At 45.3% G+C, this 27,424-nt stretch overlaps 1 protein-coding gene across 1 annotated transcript in view; it reads left to right on the plus strand.

Moving 5' to 3' along the window:
• Nucleotides 1-5,190: 5,190 nt before the first annotated feature.
• Nucleotides 5,191-27,424, plus strand: part of TMCC3 (transmembrane and coiled-coil domain family 3) — a 141,405-nt gene continuing 119,171 nt past the window's right edge. Inside the window, exon 1 of the mRNA XM_083820827.1 lies at nt 5,191-5,296. Within this exon, the coding sequence (XP_083676953.1) occupies nt 5,285-5,296 (12 nt within the window). The 5' untranslated portion in view covers nt 5,191-5,284. The remainder of the gene's footprint in view (nt 5,297-27,424) is intronic.

Here is a 27,424-nt window from a genome sequence, read left to right on the forward strand (position 1 = left end):
ATTATAAAACATTTAAAAAAGATATTATTATTATTATTAAAGTTTGACTTAGTGCTTTGTCCTTACTTGACAGTGTAGAAAAATCCCTATCGATAAACAGAATTTTAATTAGTCTGAAAAATACCACAAAATTACTGATTTTTTTTTTTCATTTTTGGAAATACCTTTTCTATTACAGATTGACATGAGGCAGGACTTAAATACTTGATTATTGTAGTTTAACAGACTGCTAAACCTCAGCTGAGCCAGAGGACTAACGCACCATTCCAGACAAGACAGGCACAAGCTAAGTTACTTTATTTTGAATCTGCCCTGGTCAGAGGTCTCAGACTCCCAATGACTGAATTAAAACCTCAATGACAGAGACTGATGACAGAGTCCACTGTGAAGGACTTGGCAGAACAGGGTGCAAGCCTTGTCTCACAGAGCATCTCTGTCTGCAGCCCCCTTTCTAGGGGCTGCTGCTGGATCTCGGGCTGGTCCGTGTTCCTGTGGGGCAGCCGCACACGGCCCCGCTCCCTGGGGGAATCCAGTGGCGACCTCGTCTCCCATGACATACTTGGTTGGAGTTTGTGTGAGAGCAGCCTGGCCACCCTGCAGTGCGATGGGAAGCAGAGCTGCTGTCTCAGGGTATGTGGTGCCAGCTCAGGGAAAAGCTCACGGACACATAAAAACAGTCTCAGTACAGACGCGGGTAAGGGAGGCAACCAGAGAACCACGTTAAATCTCGTCCTGTTACAACTATTCCTCTTCCAAATTCTTTGAGCACCTCTTCAAGCAAATGCTTCCTCTCCCAAGTTAAGACTTAGATTTGTACAATTCACATTTTAACAGCTTCACACCCATTTGTTTCCTTGAATTCATTGCCAAATGGCATTGATTTTTCAGTTTGTGTTATTGTCTGTTTGTGTTCTACAATAAGATGGCAATCTCCTTTCCCTAAAAAGACCTTCCCCCCCCTAAACCCCCCTTTTTTTTTTTCTTTTGGCAGTGAACAAGTCATATTTTTTCACTGTTTGCCTGTGAAAATGATTATTCTCTGTTTCATGTTGACTGATTAAGTGAAGTGCAGATATAGACCATCTATGATTTAAAAGAAAATATCCTCTTGGTTCAGCTGATCGGGTGGAGAGAAGGTTTTGTTCCCATGGCAACATTTTGCATTTGAGCCTGCAGAAATGAAGCTGCCTAGAGGCATTTCAAACATGCTGCATTCAAAGAGCTGCTTGCACTCTACAGTGTGTTTTCATTTTTTGTGTACGACAATTGCTTAGCAAACACCAGCGAGACAAAAGGAAAAATCTTTGCATCCCAATACGCTAAACTCGAGCCTGCTGATACGAGGTACGCAGCATTGTACTGAGACAAGCATTGCTCGAACTGCTCCTGTAATATGCACACAGCGAAGCAACCTTGAAGCTTTACTATCAGCTGTCTGAGCAGACGCCACAACTTCAGGTAAAAATCCGTCCAAAGCTCAGGTGTCACTTTCGTAAGAGTTCTTCTCCCACCTTCATCTGAGACAATGCTGAGACATGGCGTTGTGAAAAATAGCTTGGGAACTGGCTAGTAGGCTGGGAAACAAAAACCCCGTGCAGGAGATTGTGTCTCAGAGACACGGGGCTGGAGCACGGGAAGGGCGGTAGAATGCTTGAAGAACGGTGAGATGGGGTGGGAGAAAAAAAGCCTTTCCTAGCACAGGGAGGTGCCGAAGGAAGGCATCAGTGGAAAAAGAGTGGAGGACAAATCCAGTTTAGGTTCAGGTCTTTGCACTTCATACTGTAAAATTTGACCATACACTAGCAGGGGTGATTTTTGTGGATACAGAAGAATGAATTAGACTTCAGTGGTGACAGAGGGACAAGACAAGGAACAGATTTCACCTCAGGACTTTTGGTTTATTTGTAAAATACTAGGAAAGAAGGACAGGACACAAGAAATTCAAAGAAGTCTTTAAGGGGGGTGGTAGACATTAGCCCTTCCTCTTTGGCTACTGTCTGTCTGTGTTTCACCAACCAAACCCTCCCACTCTGTACAAATCTTGTTCAGGCAGAACTGGAAAATTCCATGTTCTTATCCAAGATTGAACAAGATTGTCTGGGAGGGACACAGACCAGTGACACAGAAGCACGTCAGCACAGAAGCACAGTAATTTTTTCCAGGAAAAAAATGATGGAAAGTCACCCAGGAGCACAGAACTGCAAATGAAATGCACACATAGAATCAATGTTATGGTATTTTCTGAATTATATTGTTAATAGAGAGTGATACTTTAATGGGAAATTCATTCACCTTTTGTGTCTGTCTTTGGACACCAGTAAGCAAAGTAGTGACATTAGCAATATTGGTGTTATTGATAAATACTTTAGAGGGAACAGGTTGACAGAGCACTGAGGTGTCGTAGCACCATTTGGTTGGTAACATAAAACTGTAAAATATCCCCAGTATCAGAAGGCAGTAAATTGTTACCTAAAGCTTTTTTGGGGGAAGGAAATAAAAGCAGAGTGGTTTCGGAAGTCTTGTGGAAGGAAGACACCTCAAACCAGGAAATGTGAGTGAGACAGAGGAAAGAAGAAGACAAGAGTATGAAGAAGGCAGACAAGGTTACGCTGAATGCTGGTTGTTCAGTTACTCTCAACCCGAGTTCATCTGAGCTGACCAGTAGGGCTGGAGTAGCTAGCTGTAATGCTGTGATCAAGTGGTACTATCGTGCGTGAGTAAAGCTCTTTGAAGACCAGCAAACTAACATGGCTTTTTCAAACCACGCTTGAAAGTAACAGTACAATATGAATTTTGGAGAAGGAAGTACATCTGTGTAAAGATAAACCGATCAAGGGTCTGTTCGTGGAGCTCACAGATCAAACCCACCAAATCATGCATTGCTTCATGCCCAGACTTCCTCTGAAGAGGCCTCGTATTGCACGAGCAAGATAAATGGGCTAAAACTGTAGGAGAAAACTGGCACACGGGGTGACATAACGGGGAGTGTGCTATGGAGGAACGCAGAGATAGCTTACGGTAACACGGGCAGGAGAAAGGGTGGGTGCCAAGAGCCATGCGGAGTCAGAACAACTGATGAAGATCACAAAAAAAGAAGATAGTGATGGGATGAAAGAGTGGAAACATAAGCAGTGCTGAAGCCTTGAAATGATATTATCTCAGACAAGACAAGACAAGTCAGCAAAGGTAATTATTTACTGCTGGTTGGCCAGATGGTCCTGGAGTTGTATCAAGAATCCCTGCCCACCACATTTCTCTACAGGTCTGGAATCCAAACTTTTCATCTACCCTAAAATGTGTGCGTTTTCAAAATGAAAGGATGGACTCAAACTTCTATAGCTCCAGGGGAAAAAAAAAAAAAAAGCAGAGGTCTACAGTGCGAGTAGTGCAAGATGGGGGCAGCAGTATTCCTGCTGTTATGAGAAGACAAATAAAAAACACACCCTGAGGTGAGAGATCTAATACAGCTTTTGAAAGGTATGGGCGTAGGGGTCTATCTCCAGGGCAAATGGCTCAGCTTTTCACTTTCAGAGGACAAAAGCTCTGGCTTTGAAGAGGAGAAACAGCTTTCCAACAACCTGTTGTTAGAGATTGGGAGGAGGCTGCTCTATGGAAACCCATGGACGGGAGCCAGCTTTCAATGGGTTTTGTCTCATCAGGAAGGTAGATTGCTATGAAACCTGTTCTAAGACATTGAACACTCCTAATGGATAAAAAGCAGAGGTACTGAGGACTGGGGTTTAGGGTACTCTAAGAGCCACACACATGGATTTTAAGCATTACAACACTCACATCTTTGGGTTCCAACCGTCTTTAAAGTAGCCTCAGAAATCTCCTTCAGAAAAGAAGTAATTTGAGAGTGTATGTCTGTTAATGAGTGTAACTACAGAGAAAACAACCCAAATACAAATACAGAGAAAACAATCCCAAATGGATTCCCAAATACCTATATGGCCATGGTCCAGGATGATTGCTCATGTTCTTATTCCTCTTGACTACCCAGTTTCATTTATAGGTAAACTAGTAATTTTATCAAGCTTACACAATCAGTCCTCGTGCAAGAAGGACACTTGCACTTCAATGAGAAAATGTCTGGAAGAAAGGAAAGCACAGACCGGGATGACAGCACACACATTGAGAGGGGTTTGTCCCTTGCTGTTTTACACTGGGCAGTGGATGAGAACAGTCAATGACTGTAGCAGGTAGTGTTGTTGGAAATGCCACAGACTTTGGTGAATAATCACCATAAACTCTGTATTAACCTGCCAGCAAATATTCAGCCACTTAAGCTAGACATCTCCTGTCCAACTACAAGTGTAAACGTAATGACAGTTTGATCTAGCTTCTTTGCTTTCTACTTACTAAACAGCTTGCTGAAAATTAATTTACCATGGATCACTATGCGCTGACTGAAGTTTCATGCGTGTGTGAAATCTGTTACTTGAAAACTTAACAGGGCACAGGGCAGAGCTGGAACAATGGGTTGCCATGAGGTAAGGCACCAAGAGTAACACCCGAAAGGATGGGGAGCGCCTGGTTGTGTCCCCCCGAGGCCCAGCACAGCCTGGCCAGCCGCCGGGCACGCAGCTCGCCCCAGGGTGCGCGGCTGCATAGGTGCAGGTTCAGGGTGCTGAGCCGTGATTCACCTCCACGCTGGGCAGCAGGAGCCTGGGGTGCTTGTGCTTAGCGTTAATACAGAGGGTGCGTTATAATTAGCGCTGAGTACCCCTCGGGATCAGCTTCTATTTTAGCTCGAGAACAGCTTGTAACTCCGACAGCGTACTACAGCTTGCAGGGAGAGTGAACTGCTGCTGGAACAGGTGTAGTTTGCTTTGGGTGAGACTCGTTTTGCTGCCGGACCAGCACCAGGATCCTGCCAGCAGAACGAAGCCCTCAGCCCACCCCCGCCCGGCGAAGCCCCTCCTCAGCGGCTGCCTCCTGCGGCCCAAACCACGCAGCCGGGACCGCGGGGCGCCCAGGGGCTGAAGGGACCCCGGGTGGTGGTGGTGGTGGGGGGCTGAAGGGACCCCGGGAGGCTCGGGGCTCCCCCCGCGGTGCCCGGGGAGGGCTGCGGCTGCCGGCCGGGCGGGAAGGGGCCGGGCGGAGGGGGCGGGTGGGCCCGCGTGGGCCCGGCCCCCTCACGGCCGCGCTGCCTCGTGCCGGCCGCCAGCCGCGGCGCCGCCGCCGCTCCGTGAGGGCGAGCAGCGAGGGGCCGGGGGGTGGGGGGGGGGCTCCGGGGGCCGCGCCGTGAGGGACGGGCAGCGCCCGGCGCCGCCTGCCCGGCATGCAGCGGAAGGTAAGCGCCCCGCCGAGCTGCCCGCCGCCGCGGGGGGCCCCCGGAGCCGGGGGGCGACGCCCCGAGGGGCCGCCAGGGGGCGCGGCGGGACGCGGTTGTGCCCCGGGCGGGGGCTGAGGGGCGAAGCTTGAGCCCCCGGGGGGGGGGGGGCGCGGCGGTCCGGGGGTCGGAGCCCCCGGGGGGAGCAGAGCCGGCCGAGGGGGCAGCAGCTCCCCGTCTGCACGCTCGTGCCGCGAAGGCGCTGCTGGAAGCCCTCAGGAAATCAGCCACAGGTCTGAGCCGGGAGGGGGAGGTCGGCACGGCAGCGCCGGAGCTGCCCTGGGGGCCGAGGGCCGCTGAAGTCGGGCGGAATGCTGCTCCCGGCGGAGCGGGGCGTGCGGGCAGACCTCCCAGCTCCCCCCCCCCGGCAGCCCTCCGTAACCACGAGCTGCAGGTGTGTGCGGAGCGGGGCCGCAGCCACGCGAGCTGGCCGTAACGGGGAGCTGGCGGAGACACGCCGCGGGGGACCGCTCAGCCCCCCTGTCCCGCCGCCGTGCCTGCCCTGCGCTCCTTCCGCCTCGTTTCCACAAACGTCGCCGCCGCAGGCTTAGCGCTGCTCGCCCGGATCCGCAGTAGCTACGACAGCTGGGGTAGCGAGGCGTCCCACCGGACTGCCGCTGAAACACGTGCGGTGTCTCTGGCTGCTCTCCGTGGCGAGCGCAGCGGTGACAGCCCGGTGTGCCCGGTGTGCCCGGTGTGCCCGGCACGCTGACGCGGGGTGTGGTGGCTGCACCTCGCCTGGCGGAGCCTGAGCCGTGCAGCACGAACAGGGAGAGCTAGGGTCGCTTGCCTTTGTCGTGGAGAAGAGCCCTCCGCTGAGCCAGGCTGCCAAAACCCGGCGTTACTAATCTCTTTACAAATGTTCCCGGAGCGCTGTGTTGTACTGTTGGTGTTAATTATTACGGAGTTATTACACGGTGTGGGCAGACTGGGGAAGAGGAAACTGATGAATTCTGTCCCAGCATTGTGAATAACGTGGAATGGATGCTTCATGTGAATTTTCCTTCTTCCACTGCCCACCACACTCCTTTGCCTGCTAGGAGGAGGAGTGCAGAAATCATCGAGATCTGAAATTGAGGGCTTTGTAAAGGTCAAAATGACCTCAGGAACCGTGGATATGAGATATCTGAGCCCTGTTTCTTTTTCATACTTAATTCGTAGGCTGCCCAAGGGCTGATTCGCAGTTGGAGGGTTGCTCTGCCCGGTGCCCTCCTGCTCTGTGCTGCATACTCAGCCAGTCGCCCGTCCCAGGACAACCTCTGGGTGAATTCAGGGCTGCCTGTGCTGAATCCCTCTGCTGTATCAGAAGAGCAATACAAAGAGAAGTTACACTAAGCTAACTTTAGGTCAGAAACGATAAAAATAGTAATTCCTAATTCTTAGGGAACACCTTGGGCTAGTGAAGGCTGGATGAAGAATCTTCAAAGAGAGGGAGGCTTCTAAGAGGGAATCTTCTAAGAGAGGGAGGAAAAAGTAGCAAGAAATAAGAACAACAATTGCAGACCTCACTTTGGATCACAAGTGCCCAGATCCTGTTTTAGGCATCCAAATGGAGAACTTTCTTACTGGTTTGTGGATCAGGTCCTTGGCATGTCTTGGTAAACCAGTAATCGTGTTGGCAGCCAACAGATAAAATTAATTTTGTGCCACGGCTGAGGCGTGAAACCACAGTGTCACACTCTTTATTCTCTGCAGTTCCAGGAGGTTCTTTCATCTGTGACATGGGGTCCTCATTCTGCATTTTATCTGTTGGGAAGGGGAGGTAAAACAGGGAGAAGCCCTGGTTTTGTTGTTCCTCTGTTGCTTGGTTTTGCGGTAAGAAGAGGAAGCCTCGCATTTGGGACCTCTCTGACTGTGCTGTCACTAAATGCACTCGGTGTTTCATTGATTGCTTCAAAAATAAATTAAGCTGGAGAGAACTGGGCCACTGAGTAACAAAGCTGAAATGCTTGCGCGGGGTTTAGTGCGGGTCAGCGGCTCAGTGTTAAATCCACACTTTCAGTTTAGATCGAGTTTTCCACTGCCATCTGTGCTCGTACTGGAGCAATAAATAGAAAAGTTGTTTCGAACGTCTCGGAAGCATAGTGAAAAACCATGCTTCTGCAGCTGAGCTGTGTGTGGGGTGACCTCTCCGTGGGGCCACCCCTGGCTCCTGGGGCGAGCCGATCTGCCTGGGGAGCCTGCCTGCTCCCCGTGCTTCAGCCACCGCAGCGGGGCAGGGGGACCCGAACCCTGCAGCGCTAGGCAGGTGCTGGCCGGCACCTGGCTTCCAGGCTGAGGTCTGGTGCTGCGTGCGGTGGAGAGCTGTGCGGTAGGGACGGGAGGACACCACGGGGAAGGAGAGGCAGTAGCGTGACGCTGTTAGTCTGCTGCTTTTAGGGCTTTCTGCTGAACCTGGAGCCTAGCCGAAGCAGCTCTTGCTGTGTGCTCCTGCTAGGGAGCAGCTGAGATGCCTCTGCCTGCCACCTATCTCCTTCTGCACCGCCAGCTACACCAGCTTAACGTGTTCTCCACGAAGGTTGTGCTTTCCGGATCCTCTGGGTGTGCGTGAGGTCAAGGTTTCCTAATTCTCCTAGTGTCTTATTTGAGGTGCTTTACGGGAGTCTCACCTTTCCAGAGAACGTGTCTCGTATATTGCCTCTACGCAGTCCCTTTTTAGGCTTGAGAGACACGATGTACAGAGCTCCCAGGCCAACACTGCTTTTCCTCCCTCCTCAGGTGGACCAAAATAGTTAAAGATGCCCTAGGCATTTCTTCATACTTTCTTGCTTATACGAATACACATTTTTAAGAGCTCCATTGCTTGGCATCTAGCTGCAGCAGCAGGATTTATAGCTTAGGTTGGTCTACTTGATTTCGTTCCTAGTGGAAAGCCTGTTGCTTTTTCTCCCGTGTGCCCCTCACTTCTCACTCCGTTCTGTATTAGTATGGAAATACCAATGCAAATATAAGCAGGAAGAAAATCCCTGAGGTTTTCTCCTGTTTTTACAGACCTCCCCCTCCCCACCGTTCAAATAAAATAGATTAGTGCTCCTGTTAACAGAGGCAAGCTGCTGTTAGACGGCGCAGGGAGGCGGTAACAGGTAGGAGAGGAGATGAGAGACTGCATTTCCAAGCAACGAATGGAAAACCAGTCCCTCAAACCTCAGCATTCTTACCTCTTTGAACTTGTTTCTCTTTCAGCTTCTTTTACCAGATGTACCTGTCTTAATTTATCATATTAGGAGGTAATTTATTCAGCCTAGGCAGTCTTTTACCAGATCACTGAAGTACATATTAGATACAAATTTGCATTTGATGCTTTTATTCTCTGTTTGAATATCACCACTGTGTATCTTGTTCGTTTTCACTGGGGAAAACATAAGCCCAATTCACCTGTCAAATTCCGCTGGAGCTGCTTTTTCAGGCATGATGTACCTGCCACTGGAAATTAGTGGAAGTCTAACACATCAACAAGAAATTAGTATTTAGGGACAGCGAAAGGAAGTCATTAGCGCAGTGAGAATATACTGAAAATCCGAGCTAAATAAAATGTGTAACGAAGGTGAATTTGTCTGTCACTTTTGTTTTTATTAGGTGTAATTTAACGTTCTTAGATTTTTTTCCTTTTTTACCTCTGACCCTCAGTAATCATGTGTAGCTGTGCTTGTAGGTACGGATGAGGGGGGGAGGAGAACAGGCTGCTTGGTGATGCTGTTTAATTCATAAGGCGGTTAGGAGGGATATACATATCTTGGCAGGTACAGATCAGCGCTGCATCTTGCTATAGGTTTTAGTCACTGGATATTTGAGCAGAATGAAAGTCTTATTTTTAACCGAGTTGTCATTATCTTTTCTCAACAACCTGTGCAAAGCTGTACGTGCTGGGACAACTTGGGATAATGGGAGTGGGTGGCTCTGTAGCTCTGTAGCTGTAGGGGAAAGAAGTGTCCTTTTGGTGGTTTTAGTTGCTCAGAGATTGTCTTCAGAGCACTGCCAGTCAAAAACGACACTTCAGGGTTGAGGTAATAATGAGGTTTTCCTTATTCAGCTGTTTTGGAGGTTCTGCTATGTTGGTCGCCCTCGGGGAATGCAAAATGTTCTGCCAGATAAATCCATGACAACAGGTAACTTGCTTAAGCATTAGGTTTATCCCAGCTAACATGCAGGCCGTTCGACTGGGTAGGATGCAGGGCATCCCGGACTGAGGGAGCACCGAGTACATTCGTGCTCCAAGCGCAGCAGTGGGGATTTCAGCACAGGTCTCCTCCTGCCTTCTTGCTGGGCTGCTGGGGGAAACGGGGCAAATGGGCGATCTGAGATTTCCCCTGGAGCTTGGGCAGGCTGTCACTGGGAGGGTTTCAGTGTACTTTGGCAATTCTCACAGTGAAAACGGAGCTGCCCGGAGGAGTTTAAGTGCCTAAAAGACTGCAGGATTTGTGTGTGAGGATTTCAGTGGGACATCAGTGTTGGTTTTGAAGGACTAAAGACAAAAAGATTCCCTACCTTTACCTCCAGTACCTCTGCTAGCTAAAGAGTTCAGCTTTCCCATCGCTGGTTCGTTTTCTTTTTTTTTTCCTTTCTTTTTTTTTTTCCTTTCTTTTTTTTTTTTTCCGTGACTCAACTGATTAGCAGCTCTGCCTCTCTACCAACAGTGAACCAACAGTGAACATGATGCAAATATGGACGTGTTTGCATGCATTGGGAAATTCTTGCCTGAAAAAGCAAAGGCTTGAAGCAGGAACAAGGCAATAAGGGGGACCAAGGCAGTGAAGCTGAGGCTTCAGGTTCTGCAGTAGTGTGTGCTGTGGCGGGCAGCAGGCGAGAGAAAGGCGATTCGTTCTGCGCTGCAACGTGAGTGGGGTGTTTGAAGGGTAGGCTGGTATTTCTGCCAGTGTCAGGGACCTGAAGTTGGAAGTGTCATAGTGGTATACGTAAAAGTTGCTGGGCTGTCTCAAAAGTATCTGCCATCTATTTAAAATGCTTAAAATTATTTTCTTAAGATTCTAGAGTAAAATTCTTAAAAGTTGGGCAAAAAGGAGCCACTGTCTGATGGAATGACAGTGAGGTTTACGTATTGTAGTCCCCAAGTTTGCTTTTGAAAATGAGATTTAAATGAGTGGCATGCTTTTCATTGTCGTCTTACTGGCCATACTGTTATCTGCCACCTTTGTTGGGAAGCAGAGGGGAGAGCAAGGAGTAAATGGCTTGGAGAGGAAGAATTCAGGAGTGATTCAGTACTGTTTCTTTCTTTCGGTAGAAGTTCCGGGGGCACCAAATGAAACTGTCAGGCACCAGGTTCAGAGCAGAAGGTATAGCTGTGGAGCTCCTTCCCGCTGGGTGTTGTGGAGGGCGTGAGTTGCCCTAGATTAAAAAACAAAGCCAAATATATTCAGAAAGAAGAGTACTTCAAAACTCTCTGAGTACAAAGTTAACACTTCTGGCTCAGAAAGCCCTCGGCCTGCAGATCCCTAGCAGCTGGCAGGTATTCTAGGGAGCATCATCACACCGTTACCCTGGGCCGGGAGCCTTCCCTAAGTGTCTGATGTTGGCCACTGTTTCAGCCAAGATACAGGTACGGATTTAATGTGAGCCAGCGCCACAAAACTGAGCTTTGTTTTCCCCAAGGGTTGTTTGTGAGATGCTGAACCCATTGGAGTCATACTGTTGGTTAAGCAGGTCAGCTGGGAAATGCTTTATGGGTCTAAGTTGAGAATGTGTGCATGACTTAGGGCTGAGGTGGTGGGAAAACAAACAGAGGAAGATTAAAATCTTTTATGCATATCAGCTTAATTAAGCTAAAAACAGTAGGATTTTTTAAAAGTCATTTCTTGTGTTAGTGGCCTGGACCTGACTCCTATTCAGGGGGATGGAAGTCAGAGTGTCTGGTTCCGGGTTTCTCTATAGGCTACCCACACCAGGACCAAGATTTTCCTGGCTTCATGTTCTGAGCTTGTGACAAAGCAGAATTTAGCATGAAAGGTACCAAAAAGGGCAGTTAATACCTTTTTTTTGTAGAAGTTCCCCAGTGCTGGAGTGTTGTCCTGGTGAGAAAACAATAAAATATTAACTTTTAAAAATATTTATGAAAAAAAAATCTCCAGACATGGAAGAAAATAAAAAAGGGACAGATGTGTTGATTTACCTTTTTGTTTGTGAGGGTGGGGGGGCAAATTTTGCCTTCTTTAACAAAGTGTTTTGTTTTTTTTTTCCCCATTTCCATTGCTTGGGGGCATGCCTATGTTGGTTTGAGCGGCCAAATAAATGGAGTTAATAGGTTCACCTTGGTGTGAGTTCCTGGTAAGTAAGCCACATGTCACTATGCTTTCCTGTCAGTCTTTCCTGCAGTAGTTAGCAATTAGTGCAAAAATGGATTTCTCCAGTCTAACACACAGCAGAAGTACATTTAGAAATTGGCATTGATATTTTGTGTTTCTGTCTCCAAGGCTGCCTGTTTCCTCTTGGAGAAAAAATGACTCCTGCTCTGGTCAGAGTGCTGCCTGCTGGGGCTGCCCAGCGCACCAAACACCAGCACCCCCGCTTCCAATAACTCAGCGGAGATTGAGCAAATCTGCCTTTGTCCTGGAATGCTGCAGGGATGACCGGGTCATTTGATAGCGGATCCCATGTGGTTTGATGACAACCGAGGTCTCCTTAAATTGTAATACGCACCTTACAGATGTATTCTCTTGCCTGCTTTGCGGTAGGACTTGTAGGCCAAATACCCCAAAGGTCTCAGAGCAGAGGATTTTTGTGAGCTCTAAACCTGTACTGACTGGTTTTCAGCGGGAAACGGCGCCACTTCTCTGTTCTGTGCACCATTTTCTGTAGCCTCAGCTATGTTTTGCAAGCAGTGCCAGGCATTCAGGGTACCTCCTCCACATCACCCGAGGAGGCATTTTCCCTCCTTAGAGGACAGGTTGCACCAGCCTGCCCTGGGTATAACGACAGCCTCCCTGACACAGGGCTTGCGGCTCGGCGCACGGGGCCTTGGGCTTGGTTTAACAGGTACTCTGTTTTCACCGGGTAGCTGATCTGATGTGTGATTTTTAGGCAAATTTATTTCATCTTTTGTTTTATCTCTGTGGTCTGTCTTGTACGTGTTGGTGAAGAAACTTTTTCTCTCATTGAAGAGTAAGTTAGACTTTCCAAAACCTTTGATATTCTCCAATTTTAATGCGAAAAATGGCTAGGGCTCACCTTTTTTGCCCTGCTGTAACATCTGCGTGTGCTCTGGCAGATCTCATGTGGATTCAGGACACACAAAATGAAGACAACGGCTCTTTGGTCACTTTTTTTTTTCCTGCATTTGAACAACTGGTCTTAAGCTATTGTGTTTAACGTAGTGGAGCATGACCTTGAATGCCAAAAACCATTTTAAGAAAAAATGCCTCACTGGTCCACATTATTTTTGTCAAAGAAAAAAAAAAAAGCTACTTGCAGAAAATGTATTTCTGCTGAAAATATAGAATATTCCCTGAAAAACTAACCCCTAGTTGAAAAATGATTTAAAGCTCTTAATGCACAATGGAGAGTCGAAATCTTTTCCAGAAGGGAAAACTGTATTTTTCCCCAGCAGCAACATAGTAATAATGCTTGCTAGTTTGATTTAGATATTCTACTGTTTTGTAAATAAGTAAGTATTTACATCTGTTTTTTTCTTTTTTATTATTATTCATCTTGGACATTTGGTAGCATGTAATTATTCATACCAGTAACTGAATTTACAAATCCCCTCGTAGTTCTCTATCCTTTTCAGATTCAGTAAAAGCTGTTCTGTTAGATGTTCTCTTCATCTTTTTTTTTTCTTTTTTTTTTTTTTTCCTGCTTATTTCTGGAGAGATGAATAAATGTACTTTTTAATGCATTTCAATTACCTTACTTTTTGTTGAGATATATTTTCAGGTAACACAATTAATTAAAACTCCATTAACTGTTTTAAAATGAAATATCCCCTAGTGGCAGGTCTTTGGTACTGGCCTACTTGAGTTAATGATTGCAAATGGATGTATAATACGCATTGACTCGCTCAGAATTAAAAGAGGATTTTTGTCCTTTTTCTTGCTCTTTGATGTATAAAGGACGCCTGAATAAGTTTCCTTTGCTTTCTACCATTTAGATTCACTTAATTCTGGTCTTCCTGTGAGTTAGTTTTTAGGGCTAATTCGTGTTATTTTGTTGAAAGCAGGGCTGGTTGTACAGATTTGGCATACCGTCTGAGCAAATGGATTCCCTCTGACCTTTAATAGCAAAGAATTAGGGAACGTTTTCTAAGTCTTTTGACATTTGCATTAGCTCTCAGCTGAGGTGCCCAGCCTTGCAGTGGAGAAGCTGTGTCCGCTCTCGGATGCTTTTTTCCTTTTGCTGTCGGGCTGATCGGTGCCCATCTCCTGCCATGTTCTCACAGCCTGAGCAGGCGCTCACGGAGGGTGGTTGTTGTGTCTGTGGGGAAGCTCGGCTAGACCGAGTCGTTTTTCTAACTGCTTTGTAAGACGAAGAAAACCTTTCGGAGAGGTCTGCTTTAACCACGACTCGCTGATGCCAGTTCATCTAACACAGAGGCAAGCTAGGTTTTTGTGCCTTGCAAAACACCTGCACCGGGAGGCCTTCTGCAGCTGAGCACAGAGGCTCCCTTGGCAGGAGGAGAAGGCGGGAGGAGGGCCCTCCTGCAGTGGGGTGGTATATTACAATACACCTCCCAGTATATATTGCAGTGGGGTATGTTACGATAATAACGTTTGGTTTTTGTTATTACTGGGGAGAACTGTAACAAGAGAGCGTTCTAGACTGTAACTGAGCGCTGTCATTGCAGTGACTGTGCAGAATGAGTTGACAGTATGCAAAATGAAACATCCCCAGCCTTGGGTGATAACAGAAGCTACGTTTTCCTGGCACATTTAATCTCTCTCTCCTTTTAATATGTGATGCAAGAGGGTTTTCAACTTAGCCCTACAACAGGTGACTTTTTTCAGCTACTGTTTGCTGATCTTTAAAAGTAGGAGTGCGGCTTTAGCAAGCAAGAATATCCATCTACATACATAATGCTCTGGTAATTCACACATGTTGAGAGAAAAATGCAAATTTACATCTTAATAGCCTGGCGTGCCAGTTCTAGAGGTGCGAGTGAGTAGTCAAGACTTTTGTACGTGACATCTCTGCTGACAGACAGTACAGAAATTGGAATAATTCAAGAAGAAGGTAAAGTTACTTTTGTTAGGTATGTCTGTTACAGAAACACGGGGATGGTGGAGACTAAAGGGGTTAGAATCACTGGCAGTGGATAGTAATCTAATGTAAGTCCCCAGGCAGGTGAAGTTAGCTCGTTCTCGGCATGCTGCCCGGAGTAGGGTGGGGGGAGGGATGGGAAAGGATGAATCAGCTCTGGTGTTTTGCAAGATCCTGCCTTCTAGTTCAATATTGTCTTGTTTTCTTTGCCTGAATTTATTCCTGACAGGTGGTGACAGAATGTTTTCATAGAAGATATGCTTACACCTTGTTAGAATCATAGAAACCAAATAAAGTCTCCTGTGGCAAACTAGAGTTCACGCTGACAAGCAGACGGGTTCTCTTCACTACTTCTTTACAGCTTTGAAAATCCTCATTGCTGTACAACATCCCTTTTTGCTCAGCCCTGTCTGAGGAGTCTGAGCAAAGCCAGGCTAGAGGCAGTTTCCAGTTGGTTTTGGTTCACAGAGCTGCCACCTCCAGCCTGGAACAAGTGCCCGGTGTGCAGACTGGGTTTGCTGTGCTCTACGGTAACTAAATTTAGGCAGGATATAATTTAGAAATGAGAGGCACAAATCACTAAATTGGAGGGAAGCATGGCATTGAATCAAATGAGGAAAAAGTAATACTTTCCCAAAGCTAAATATCAATCATTAGTTACTTGATTTTAAGCCCACATTGATTTCAGAAGCGCATTTTCTTCCTTGGCACTGCTGCTGTAGGGGTTTTAAAGGATATGTGCGTTCTCAGATTTTCACCGTGCCTAAGAACTGCAGTGTGAACTTCACTCGTCGGACTGGTTGGTTCCTTCAGAGCAGCGGTCAGCTTTTTGTCCCATGGCCAAACGGTTTTAGAGGTGCTGATATGAGGTGGTAGAAGCGTAGAGATATTCAGGGTAGAGATGTAGCTACCACAGGTGGATTTATGGTTGAGTGCAACACACGCAAAAGTACATTAATCACTGTAGGGTAGAAATGAGTAGGATGAATTAAATTTTTCAAGCGAAGCATTTAAACTATTTCTAGCTGTATATAATCCACTCTTTTGAGCAAGAATCTTCTTTCATAAATAAAATGCTAAGGTAGAAATAAAAGCCTATTTCAGTACTGTCAACTTGAAAGGTAGCAGAAATGTTTTCTTAAACATTGGTCATTAACCATCATTCAAGTCTTTAATATATAACAATTCTAGAGAGGCATTGGGAGTAATATCTTGTAAGACATTACCTTAGGTATCATGAAGAACTAGGACACGGATAATTATGTTTCCTTTCTTATCAAATTAAGCTTCTGCATACTGACATAGCCACGAAACAACCCTCCTAAGGTAATGGAAATGGCATAAAACTCAGCAGTTTTTCCCTGCTGATTTCCTTGCCCATTGCAGTCCAACTGCTGTGCGCACCACAGGCCTGAAACTGCGCCTTGTGCTCAGGAAGGCTGACCAGGTTCATTCGCTCGCAGTAACGCAGTTTCAGAAGCTCTAAAGGCTGTATTTTTTTCTGTAGGCGTTGCTCCATGATAACCTCTGCTTTCTGCTGGCACTTCCCTTTCTCCCTACTTCTAAGGAGCTGCTCCCCAAAATACTTGGAGCCAACCCACCAAGGCCACCTTCTTTCAGACTTCCTTGTCCTGCCTGAGACCTGACAGCTCTGACTTGCCTTAGCCCTGGTCCCCAACTCCTGCGATATTGCTTTTGTTTAGCTCTTCTCGCTTCCCTCCTTTGTTCCCTTCTCTGGGTGCTGCTCGGTTTAACCTGCAGTCGCTGGGCTGGAGGGGGTGCCAGACATTTCCCAGCCCCTCTCCTTTCATTGAATCCCATTTCTTGCAGGAGAGGTGCCCTCCGAGTCAGCGCCTTTGCAGTGTTGGCCTGTCACTAGTGCTTTGTGTACGTGTCCCTCCGAGCTACGTCGCACTGTTGGGATGCTTTTCAGGCAATGAGCGAGGAAAGAGCTAAATGATTTACTCAGTCTTGTAACTACTAAGAGCTGGCTTAGGTTCATATATCACCTTTAAACCTGTCTTCCTGAAAACAGAGCAGAAGCGGATGTCCCAGTTTTCACTCACGATCTGTTTTTAGACTTTTTCTGTTAGCAGGATGTGCTGGTACCTGAGAGCCCGTCTCCTGCGATGCTTTTGCATTGGAGCTTTCCTATGAACACCGAGTGACTGGTTAGGGAAACAGTGCTCTGTTCTCCCTGGATTTTGATTGTGCATCCTGTGGTTTTGTTTCCTCTCCTAAGAACGCCAGGCAGATACTAGCAAGGTGATTAGTGAGTCTGGTGCCCTGCTATTTTTGTGTACTTCTGCGTTTGAGATAAACACAGGGGAATTAATTCATTCTGTGGAGTTCTGTGCAGGCTGTCACGAGGATATAAAAAGGAGCTGTGTGAAGGCATACGCTGAGCTCACATTGTTTGAGTGTCTTGCATGGCTACAACAGATTAAGGATTAGTAACTTCATGCTACATTTCATAGTACTAGTTTAAACTAATTGAGCTGTGTGTGATTTGCCTTCTGGGCTCCCACTCCTACTAAAACCGACTGATAATCAGTGCCAGCGTAAGTTAGACATTAGTAAAATGCTGTTCAGCAAAACAGCTTGAATAATGTAACAAATGGTGCCATTTTGCATGCCTTTTTCAAAGCACAGAAAATCAATCTACTTCAAAAGCTGGAGCCCTGCCACTTGATTTTTGGTTTCAAGCAGTTTCAGACATAAAGCAGTTTACCTTATAGTTAGCATAATCATGCTGTCCAGTCATCAGCATATAAACTTCATGGATTATGTTAGGGAATGGCATTGTGGAGATACAGATGGATCTGTTTGATGAGGAACAAACCCCGTTTTGCATGAAATTTATAAACCTCTATTATCCACGTGCCACGAGGGACAAAGAATAATTTTGATAATCAAGCTTTCAGAAAATGGAATGAATATTCAACATGATAAGCACTAAGAATCATGACCTCATCTAACACAAGACTTGGATGACTGAAGTGCTTCTGTGTTGGATTCTGAGTGTATGTAATGCTCGGGCTCCCGTTCAGTAACTGTTATTAGTATCCAGCTCAAAAAGATCTGTAAGAGCCAGCTAGGTCCAAATGCTCCTCAGTGCCACTGGTAGTCTTCAGTAAGCTATTACTGAGGACAGACAATGAGAATTTGATAGCCTGCTTCTCAAAGAAAGGCAATGTAAAATTTTACACAGTATATCTGCTGACTTAAAAAAAAATAATAAAAAAAAAATAACGGGCTTGATTTTCTCTGTCGTTTTTTGAAGTTAAATCTCTCTCTCTGCTAAGCTTTGGAGCTTAGAATGCTTTGGAATATTTTTCCTGCTCGTTTAGAGTAAATCCTTCTTCATTTGTGTTAATTACTGCTCCTATGGTGATATTTGAAATACAGACAATCTATCTTTGATGCTCAAAAGAGGAAAAAAAAAGACAAAAACTCATCATGAATGTTACTGATAGAATGTTATTAATTCTGCATACCGATGTTCACAAATTCCTGCCATTCTCCTGCCTCCCACTGTCTCCACGTTTTGTTCAATAAATCCACGGGAGGTTTTTCAGACAACTCCAGTGTCTGAATATAAGCAATCCTTTCATAAATAGTAGATATTAAGTAAAAATTAGCTGAAATGCTACACATTGGAGAGATCTGTGTTTACATTCTTGATGTGAATTAGCATATTCTCCTGTTTGAAACTCCGGTAAGTTTATAGTAAAGTAATTCATCTTAATGTTGATGTGGTTGGGCCATTCCCGTGACTCTCCATCTGTTTTACTTCACTGCTTTACGTTGTGCCAGGCTGTGTATAGGCGTGTCCTCTGCTCCACTGTCAGAGTGAATAGATGAATGCAGACAGGTAGGGGAGCAGATAGATGAACAGATGTTGGTTTTCAGCTGAAATGCAGCTGGGTCAGTCCTTTGGCAGTCGCACACCCCTGAAGACAGTCTGTAGCTGACACTACTGCGTTACTCCACCATGTAGTGCTCTTGGGAAGAGGTCTGTGGCTGACCATTTACCATTGGCTTTTTGAACACTATGAACAATAGTCAAAAACAATGCTAGTGCAAGGTCACTACTGGGATGTAATGCTAGATCGAAAGTATTTGTGAAGAAGAAAATGCCGACGCCTGGGCTCAGGTAGTTATGCTGCCAGTTCCTAGTGTGTTCTCCTGCATAGGATGTGGTAGCTGGAGGTGGGCAAGCCATGCTTTGTGACAGAGACTGCAAAAATAACAGCTCTTCAGGAGCTTGCATCTTCATAGCAAAGGGCTGCCTGAAGCTGAGGAGTTCTTTTCAGTGCAAGCGACCAGCTGGATACAGAAGATCAAGGGAGACCTCAACTCGTGGCCTTGATGTTTTTAGATCAGTTGGGTTCTTACAAGAAAACCTTCCAGAATGTTCTTCAGTTGGTAAGCATTTATCTTCTGACCCATTCCTTTTCCTTGCACTGTAGATAATTGGCACTGTACACTGTCACACAACCAGTGTCTCATCCTCTGTGTGTGCACAGGATATGTGGCAGATATGAGCTGTTCGGGCGGGGTCCTTATCTTTGAGTTAGCGAAGATTTGCTACGAGTGACAGTCTTACACTATTCCCATACAGATTGTCATCACCTCCTTCCTTCTTATACCTTCCTTTAGGTCCCTTTCACCATTCATTTACAGTGGTGCCTGCTCTACTATGCTATTTCACAACAGCAAATTAGTAGCACAGGGAATCTCTGTAGTTCATTTTACCATAACCACTGTTCATTTCCAGAGACTTCCAGTTGCTGTTGCCCTGCTCACAAGCCTACTTTCCCAAGCTCTGTGCCAGTCTTGTCCTGCACATGAGAAGTGAAAGAGAAAATTACTTATTAAAGTGTCTTTGTTGGATGTTAGTGTGGCACAGAAAAGGAACAGAATCTTTATTGTGCTATGTGCCAGAGGACAGTCAGTTGTACAAAGCGTGGGAAGGGGAGGTGGTGGGTGAGGGTGTTACCCGTACAACCACTTTGGAAATACACTTTGAAATTGGAGGTACGGTATTTGAGCTGAAGTATCCAAGACATTTTGTTTTTCAGGATAAAACTTAGCAATTTAAGAGTAAAACAATATATGTGAAAGTATATATGCCAATAATATTAGCCGTCACTATACTCCGAGTTCTGAAGGATGGCTTTATTCCCTTGATTTCAGTGGGAACTGTGTTCTTTAGAGTGTAGATAATAGCAAGTCATGGAAAATACTCGGAGGTAATGTTTCAAAGCAGTGCCACCTAATGGCACGTTTCAGAATAGGAATGTGTGGCCTCCCACTCATGCAAAACATCGTGTGTACATACATAGCTGGGCTCTCTAACTTCCTTAAATAGTCACCTTCTGTGTTTCCTGATCACAGGAGGCAGTAATGACCTATACCTATCCCTATTAGGACTAACTGCAGGGGAACAAATCCACTTAATGTCCTGCTTCTCAAAGAAGAGCCGTTCCCACTGTACAATTAACCATCACACGGGCAAAAACTCCTGCCCCTAGGTCCCTCCTTCCCAGCGTGCCTGCAGAGGTGCATGTGCAATTACTGTTTAGGACTTCAATTTCTGCAGAGACGCTTTGCTCCAGCCCAGTGTCACGATCTATAAGCCAAGATCACTTGACCATGTCTATGGCAGCCAGCTGTTTGCTGCAGAAATTTAGGAAAGTGAGATGTTTCATTGTGCTAAGGGCCTAAGGCAAAGAGAGAAGGAACAATATGGAAAATAACTTGCCCTCCACGTAGTTTTGCTCTACAGGCAACTGGCTGTAAGGCTGGCTTCCCAAAAATGAGGTCTTTCAGGCTGTGGAAACTAAATGAGCTACTTTTCCCCCCACCTTCTGCAGGCTGTGTACTGGGCCACCGTGGGCTTTCTCAGCCCAGCAATGCCTAGCAAGTTTAGGGTAGAAGAAGAGAAGAGTGCAGAAAACCCTTCTGCTGTTCTCCCACCAAGACTGACGGTCAGAAGTGGGGGTAGTTTCTGCAGCTGGGATAGAGGAGGTGGAGAGGCTACTTGCAAGCTGAAGAAAGAACAGCTCTGATCAGGCTGCTAGCCAGAAGCTGGTAATATCAGAGACACAAGGGTATCTTATGAAGCCTGGGAAGGGAGTGTTACTGGGAAAGCATGCTTCATGAGCCTTTCTCCTCCTCCTTCTTCAAAAAAGCACACAGACTTACGTGCCCTTAAAGATCTCTAGCTCTTCAGCAGGGGAACCTGGTGCTCTTGAGTTCAGCATTTCCAAAAAGTAACTAAGCACACATTACCACAGGCCACACTTTCATCCTGAACACTGTGTGAACAAACAGTAAAAGTACTAACAGATAAAAGGAGTATTTTAGCAGTGTTTCTCCTTGTCATTTGCTTTGGTTTCTGCATTCAGCTATTCTTTAATGTGTATGCCTGTATTTGCCCTTCTGAAAACCAAAGAAAAACATTTTATGTTTAGTATACCTTTCTGAATAATGCTTCCATAGGAAACTATTTCCAAAGCAGTTCTAACGTAAGGGTGAATTATTATGGCAACTCATATGTTGCTTACTCCTGAGACAGTGTCCCAAGTGCATGCTCTGCTGTCATCCTGCACCTGCTCAGGCAGCAGTCATGCAGCTTCTTCCCGTGATCCAGCTGGGACAGGGAAAGTTTTCCCAACGCTGGATGCAGCGTGCAAACAATAAAAGCAGGATGTTGTTAAAAGTCCGGAGTAGTGGACAGTGAAACAAACCTCCTTTTTCTCATTTAGAAGAGACATGTAAGTGGTGGCAGATTTATGATTTCAGGCCTTTCTGAATCACTCCTTGTAAACTAGTGACAGATGCCACCAAGAAATGTAATGGAAAATACTCCTTTCGGCTGAGTGCTTGAGAAGTCTGATGCCAGAGGTAGAGAGTAGGGGGACAGTTTCTGTTGGTTACCCTGATGAAATTCTGGTACATGCAGGAGTCGTCAATAACTTTTCATTACTTGTGTTGATGGCATTTTCTTGACAGCTGCAGCCCATATTCATCATACCTACTCCTGCAGTCCTGTCGTTCACACCACAGTAAATAGTTGCTAACTGGTCAAGAGCAGGAGGAAAGGTTTTGAAGTGTTGCAGCCCTGCTGCTCACCAGTGCCCAGATCCCTGATCCTTAGGCAACATGGTTTCAAAGGCCTGGATGGGACACTGCACCAAGGGAAGGTGATCTTAGAAAAATCCTTGCAGAACAAACTGGTCTTAGAATATCCTGAGTTGGAAGGGACCCACAAGGATCATCGAGTCCAGCTCCTGGCTCCACGCAGACGCAGGATCACTCAAAAATCAAACCCCGTGTCTGAGAGCACTGTCCAAATGCTTCTTTAACTCCATCAGGCTCGGTGCCATGACCACTGCCCTGGGGAGCCTGTCCCAGTGCCCGACCACCCTCTGCCTGCAGAACCTTTCCCTAAACCCCAGCCTGACCCTCCCCTGTCCCAGCTCCATGCTCAGGTCCTGTCTCTGTCCCCAGAGAGCAGAGCTCAGCGCCTGCCCCTCCGCTCCCCTCGTGAGGGAGCTGCAGGCCGCCATGAGGCCTCCCCTCGGCCTGCTCTTCTTGCTTTTGTTCCAGTTTCTGGCAGGACTAGCTGCTGCCAGGATGCCAAAAGCTTGTCAAAACTGTTTGGTTGTGTGGCTGCACTGAATTCTCTGAGAAGTCAATTACAAATTGGCATATGCTCATGTGTTAATTACAGCTACTGGTACAGCTTGGAGACCTCTTTTGCCTGCAGTAGCCATAACAGCTTGTATAATTCTGGTTAGCCTGAGAGAAAAGGGTCACTGAATTACACGAGAAAAGTCCTGGGGACACTTTAATTAAATTCTAGGTTTGAAAGTAGCAGTTTCTTCCAACAGCTGCAATGCATTAAGGCCCAGAAGGTGAATTAAGGAAGATGGGCTTCCTAGCCACCCTGCTGAATGCAGAGGAAAACCATTTCATGTGGAGATTACTGTCTGAACTGGAATGAGAAGCGGCACAGGCCTGTGGCTGGAGCAGCTGGGGCTTATGTTAAACCATTGCTGCAGTGCTGCTCAGTGCAATCTGTCACCCGGCACCATCACTCTTCTTGGGGTCGACCTGCCATCAGTTGCAATGTGGGTAAAGTAAAATACAAGCTATTAGTTAGGCTTCACCTAGCCTCTCTCCGTTGGACCAGTTCATTTGTTTCCAGTCCTTTCTTCTTCCTTGTAGGTACATTGAGTGCACAGCAGCTTCACCAAGTGCTACAGAGATGGACAGCACAGCAGGACAGCACTGCTAAATTCCCCCTCAGATTCCAGCAACAGTCCCATTTATCGTGGATGACAGTAAAGCTTAAAAATAAATACCATTAATATTAGCTTAAATATAGCTACACAGTTTGCAAAGGTGTATGTGTTAAGTCCTGTGGCTACAGAGAACGCTGAAGTCAACAGATTGTAAATCATCCTTCCTTGACCATTAAAGGAAATCATTAAGTTGTTCCTGAGAAGGGGAGCTAATGAAACTCAAGTTTCCTATGGTCTTGAACACACTCACTTCTAGACGCTTAAAAATTAAATTATACTATTTTCTGTTCTTGACACATACCCTATAAAATTCCCATCCGTTCTCATATAACCTTTCTTCCGTCAAATATTGTGATAGCTGTGTGCAAGCTGCCTCATTTCACTGATTTGGTGAAGAGGATCAAAACCTTGGCCTTTCCTTGCTCTAGTTTTAAAAAACACACAGAAAGCTCATCATGTTTCAGATCTCTTGTACTGGTCTGAAACTAAAAGTTTACTATAGATACATGCACAGACTGATGCCGGCAATCTGAATTCCATAGGAACCAGGCCAGCTAAGCTATGTCAAGAATATGGGACTTAATACCAATGGGAGATAAAAATGAAAATGATGATCGTAAGGAGATACAAGGAAACAGTCCAGAAATGAAGGTCATTCTACTCTAGCTGCCTTGTAAGAGCACCTGAAACTTCACTGCTTTCCATGGTTTGGGGAATATTGCAAACTTTGCTTCTGAATGTCTTGACTTCTTTACTGGGTTCATCTTCTGCCTGGTAATAAATCGTTCCAGTTTTGCTGATGGCAGTTTCATACTAGCACATTGCTGAACACCAACTGAGGAGGAGTGCATTTTGATCTTGAATTGTGTATTTCCTGAATTGCTTCAAAAGAACTGTGCTGCTCTGCCCTGGGGCAGCCATAGCAACTTTATACACCGTACTGATTTGGCAGGCCTTTCTGTAATTTACTTTTTTTTCTTGAATTTTTTTTCTATATAGTTGATACTTCCCTTTCATTGTATTAAACATTTTTTAAAAAATCAAATGGTGATTGTATAGAAAATATAATAATGTTATAAAAAGATTTATCCTAAATTAGGGAAGTCACTGACAAGGAACTTCACATGTTCATCTGTGCCCTTGACATAATCTTTCAACAACATTGTCTGTTCAGAATGTATATTCTCATTTGGATACATGATGGGTTTATGGGTGTCATACAAACTACTAGATATCTGAATGATGAATGACTAGGGAATTAAGGATCTGCAATGCTGGAGAAGTTCCCAGTAGATAATTTCAGTCCAGATTCAGGTGAGTTGTAGCTACATATGGTAGGTCAAACAAAAATTATAGGATAAACGAACATGCCTGTGACCATGCATAGCTTGTCATATCAACCTAGCACTGCAATTGCAAGGGCTGCAAGTGAGAGCTCCCTGCTCAGCAGGCTTCCCTTGAAATACATGTGTAGTCATATAGGACCAGTGACTCACAGGTGTCTAGTGCTGATTGTGTTCAGCAGCATGTGTATGGTTGCATTTATGCACTCTCACTCTTTGCAGTATTAAATAAATTGAATGGTTTTACTCTTCCCTTTCTTTATATGAAAGGGGTTTAAATTTTAGGCAAAAAAGCTGACTTTGAAAAAATAAGTATATTCTCATTAATGATATTAATGGAGTAATTGTTATAGCTTTGTTTTGAAGTCTCATTTGACTTCTTAGCATTTTTAGTGTGTAAATTCATTTTGTTTTATATATTTTAGAAACCGCAGTTGTTAGTTTGACTTTTTCCCTGAACACATTTTAAGGCGAGACAGAAGATCAGTTTTATAAAGTTTTTCTTACCTTCAATATTATGTTGCTGAATTTGAGAAACAAAGAAACAAGACTTTCAAAATTTCTGCCAGGTTCTTTAATGTTAGGTATGAAAGAAGACATTTAGAAAGGACTAATGGTTGTATGAATAGAGAAAGTTTTTTTTTGTTTGCTTCTGAATACATCTTGCAGAGGCTGTACAGCTGGCCTAAGCCAGGTTCACGAGTGCTCACAGCTCTAGTGAGACTCGTGCCCTCAGCAAGCCAACGCTGGTGAGTGCTCTGTGGTGCATTTCCACAGAGTCTTCTGGTTTTCTTACATCCTTCCCTTCCTCTCCCTAATTTTCTTACCTCAAAAACAGTGGGTATTTTTGTCACTGTTGTTTGTTTTAATTTTCTCTGGCATGTATGGTTTCAGGTGTGAAGTGTGACACACTAGTTTTCAAATCCTCCCATTCGTATTCATGTCTGGATTTAAAGATGTGCTGATCTTCAGTTGCCTCCAACACTATGTGCAGGTTTATAGCATCTCTGATTTTCAGATCACGAATGTTTGCTTATACTTCACATACAAGATCTCACTGTTACATATGTAGTTGAATATTATTTTATTTCTCTACATTAGAAAACCTCTCAGCTTTGTGCAAGATAAGAAGATTGAAACCCATACTGTGTTTTTTACATCTGTCAGAGCATTGTTATTTGTGACACCTAAACTGTGATCAGCTTCTAGCCTAATTGCACCGGTGGTGAATATTCTTGGCATACCTTTATATTGTTTATTTTTAATGCATTTGAAGCCTTTGTATTGTTCTCACATTTTTAGCAAAGAAAGATTTTTTTTTTAAATTGCGTCATAAAAAGAATCAGTGTGCCTTTCTCTCCCTTTTTACCTCACAGATGCACAAATACACAACATTTGCGCACAGTGATTAAGCAAGCAGTGCACAGAATGATGTACTGTAGTTGTTTCTCTTGTGAGTACATTTTCTTGCAGTTACGCTGTTTGCTGTATCCCCTGGAAAATTATTACAAATGCTACAAACTGTATGGAAAAAGCAGTGCTGCTAAAGAGCATGGGGTAATTACTGTTATGTAGGACTTCATGCTTGCCTGGATCCCGCTGCAGAATCAATGTGTGATGTAGGTGTGAATTCGCGTTAGAAGCTCAGCCTGTGAAGTGGAAGTGGCAGGCTTAGGGGTCTAAGATGCAATATAAAGCTTTGTCTTTCAGTTTGTTTTTCCAAGCTCTGCAGTAAGTGCTACTGCTTGAATACTTTCCTCTTGATTTCCTTTCTTAGAGGCCCTGCCATGCTCAGCGGGAGTGCATCAGAACTGAGATCTTCCGGTAGCTGAGCTTTCAGCCTCCTGTTCTGTTGTGTCCTTCTAACACAGCACTGCAAGAGAAAAAGAATTATTTATGAGAGATCATACTAGGAGCTAGGCTTCCTGCAAGAGACAGGTTAACCCCATCTCCCTGCAGAAACAAAGCATATATTTTCCTGCATCCTGAATTCCTCTTGTACAAAATGACTTTAAGCTGCCACAAGCTCTGTGTCTGCTGATGCAGTCAGTCTCTTTTGTTCCTGTACACTCAGTTTTCAGAGGTTTAGGTTTTGTGCAGCTCTTGCTCTCCAGATCTGAAGTTTACAAGAAAGCCATGAGGTACCCAGTCACTTCGGTGAGCTCTGGGTCCCAGCATAACTGATGCCTGTCAGAGGGCCAAAAGATTAGAAAGAGTTTTGAAGTAGGTAAATCAGCAGGATCTCTATGCGAGGTACAACATGTGAATCACAATCTTCACCTATTCTGAAAGTTACTGCTTCCCCTCAGATTAAGGAATGTGATTTCATACCAAAACTAGTTTGTGGTGTGAGAAGGTGATACAACTTTCTGCTTTCTGTATGGTTATATATAGCATACATAATGTGTAAATGTACATGCAGTTGCAGTAAGACTTTGGTTACCCAATTAGCCACTGAAGTCAAAAGGAGTAATTTTTTCTGCAGTCTCTAACATGGTTTTGGATCAACCCTTTACGAGGGTCAACAGTTCAGGGTTGTCCTAGGTGCAAGTTTCTTGTTAACAGGGGTGTGTGTCTCAGCCCACGTGTGACTACCAGAGCAGGAACACCAGGAAAAGATCCACAACCTCCACAGGAGGGGATTACTTCCAATCACACATTGGCAAATCCCTGTGTAGGAGGAGAAATTCAAGGGACCTCAGAAGATGTTCAGCCCTAAAATACAAGCAGTGGCTGTTGAGCGGACCGGGCTTTCTCCAGGCTGCAGCAGCTGGGAGCTGGGAGTACAGTTCCGGACTGTGGGGCAGGAGAAGGCTGCTGGAGGCCAGGAGGAAGGACCAGGGGGGTCCTCCCGGCCTACCTTTGGGGCCGGTGCGTGGTCGTGCCTCCCACGGCCACAGGCAGTTCTAGCAGGTGCCGCGTCTTGCTGGCCAGAAAATCTCACCTGCTCAGGGTCCTGCCATGTGTCCAGCCCACCTCAGCTCATCACATTGCTTTTACCATCACTTGCTAGACCTGTCCTCAGGGGCGGATGTAAGTATTCAGAGAGGTGTAAATAGAGGTTTCAGTTTAAAAATGCTATGAACTTGTAAATTCATACGGTACTTATTTTGTAAAAATAACAGAATCACATTTATTTGATACAACAATAAGTATATACAGATGAGAAACCCATGTGTTGTGATTGTAAAGGGGGACTATAAAGTAACTCCTCTCACTGTAATCAT

The sequence above is a fragment of the Anser anser genome, assembly GCF_964211835.1.
Source record: "Anser anser genome assembly, chromosome: 1".
In the NCBI taxonomy this organism is placed as follows: domain Eukaryota; kingdom Metazoa; phylum Chordata; class Aves; order Anseriformes; family Anatidae; genus Anser; species Anser anser.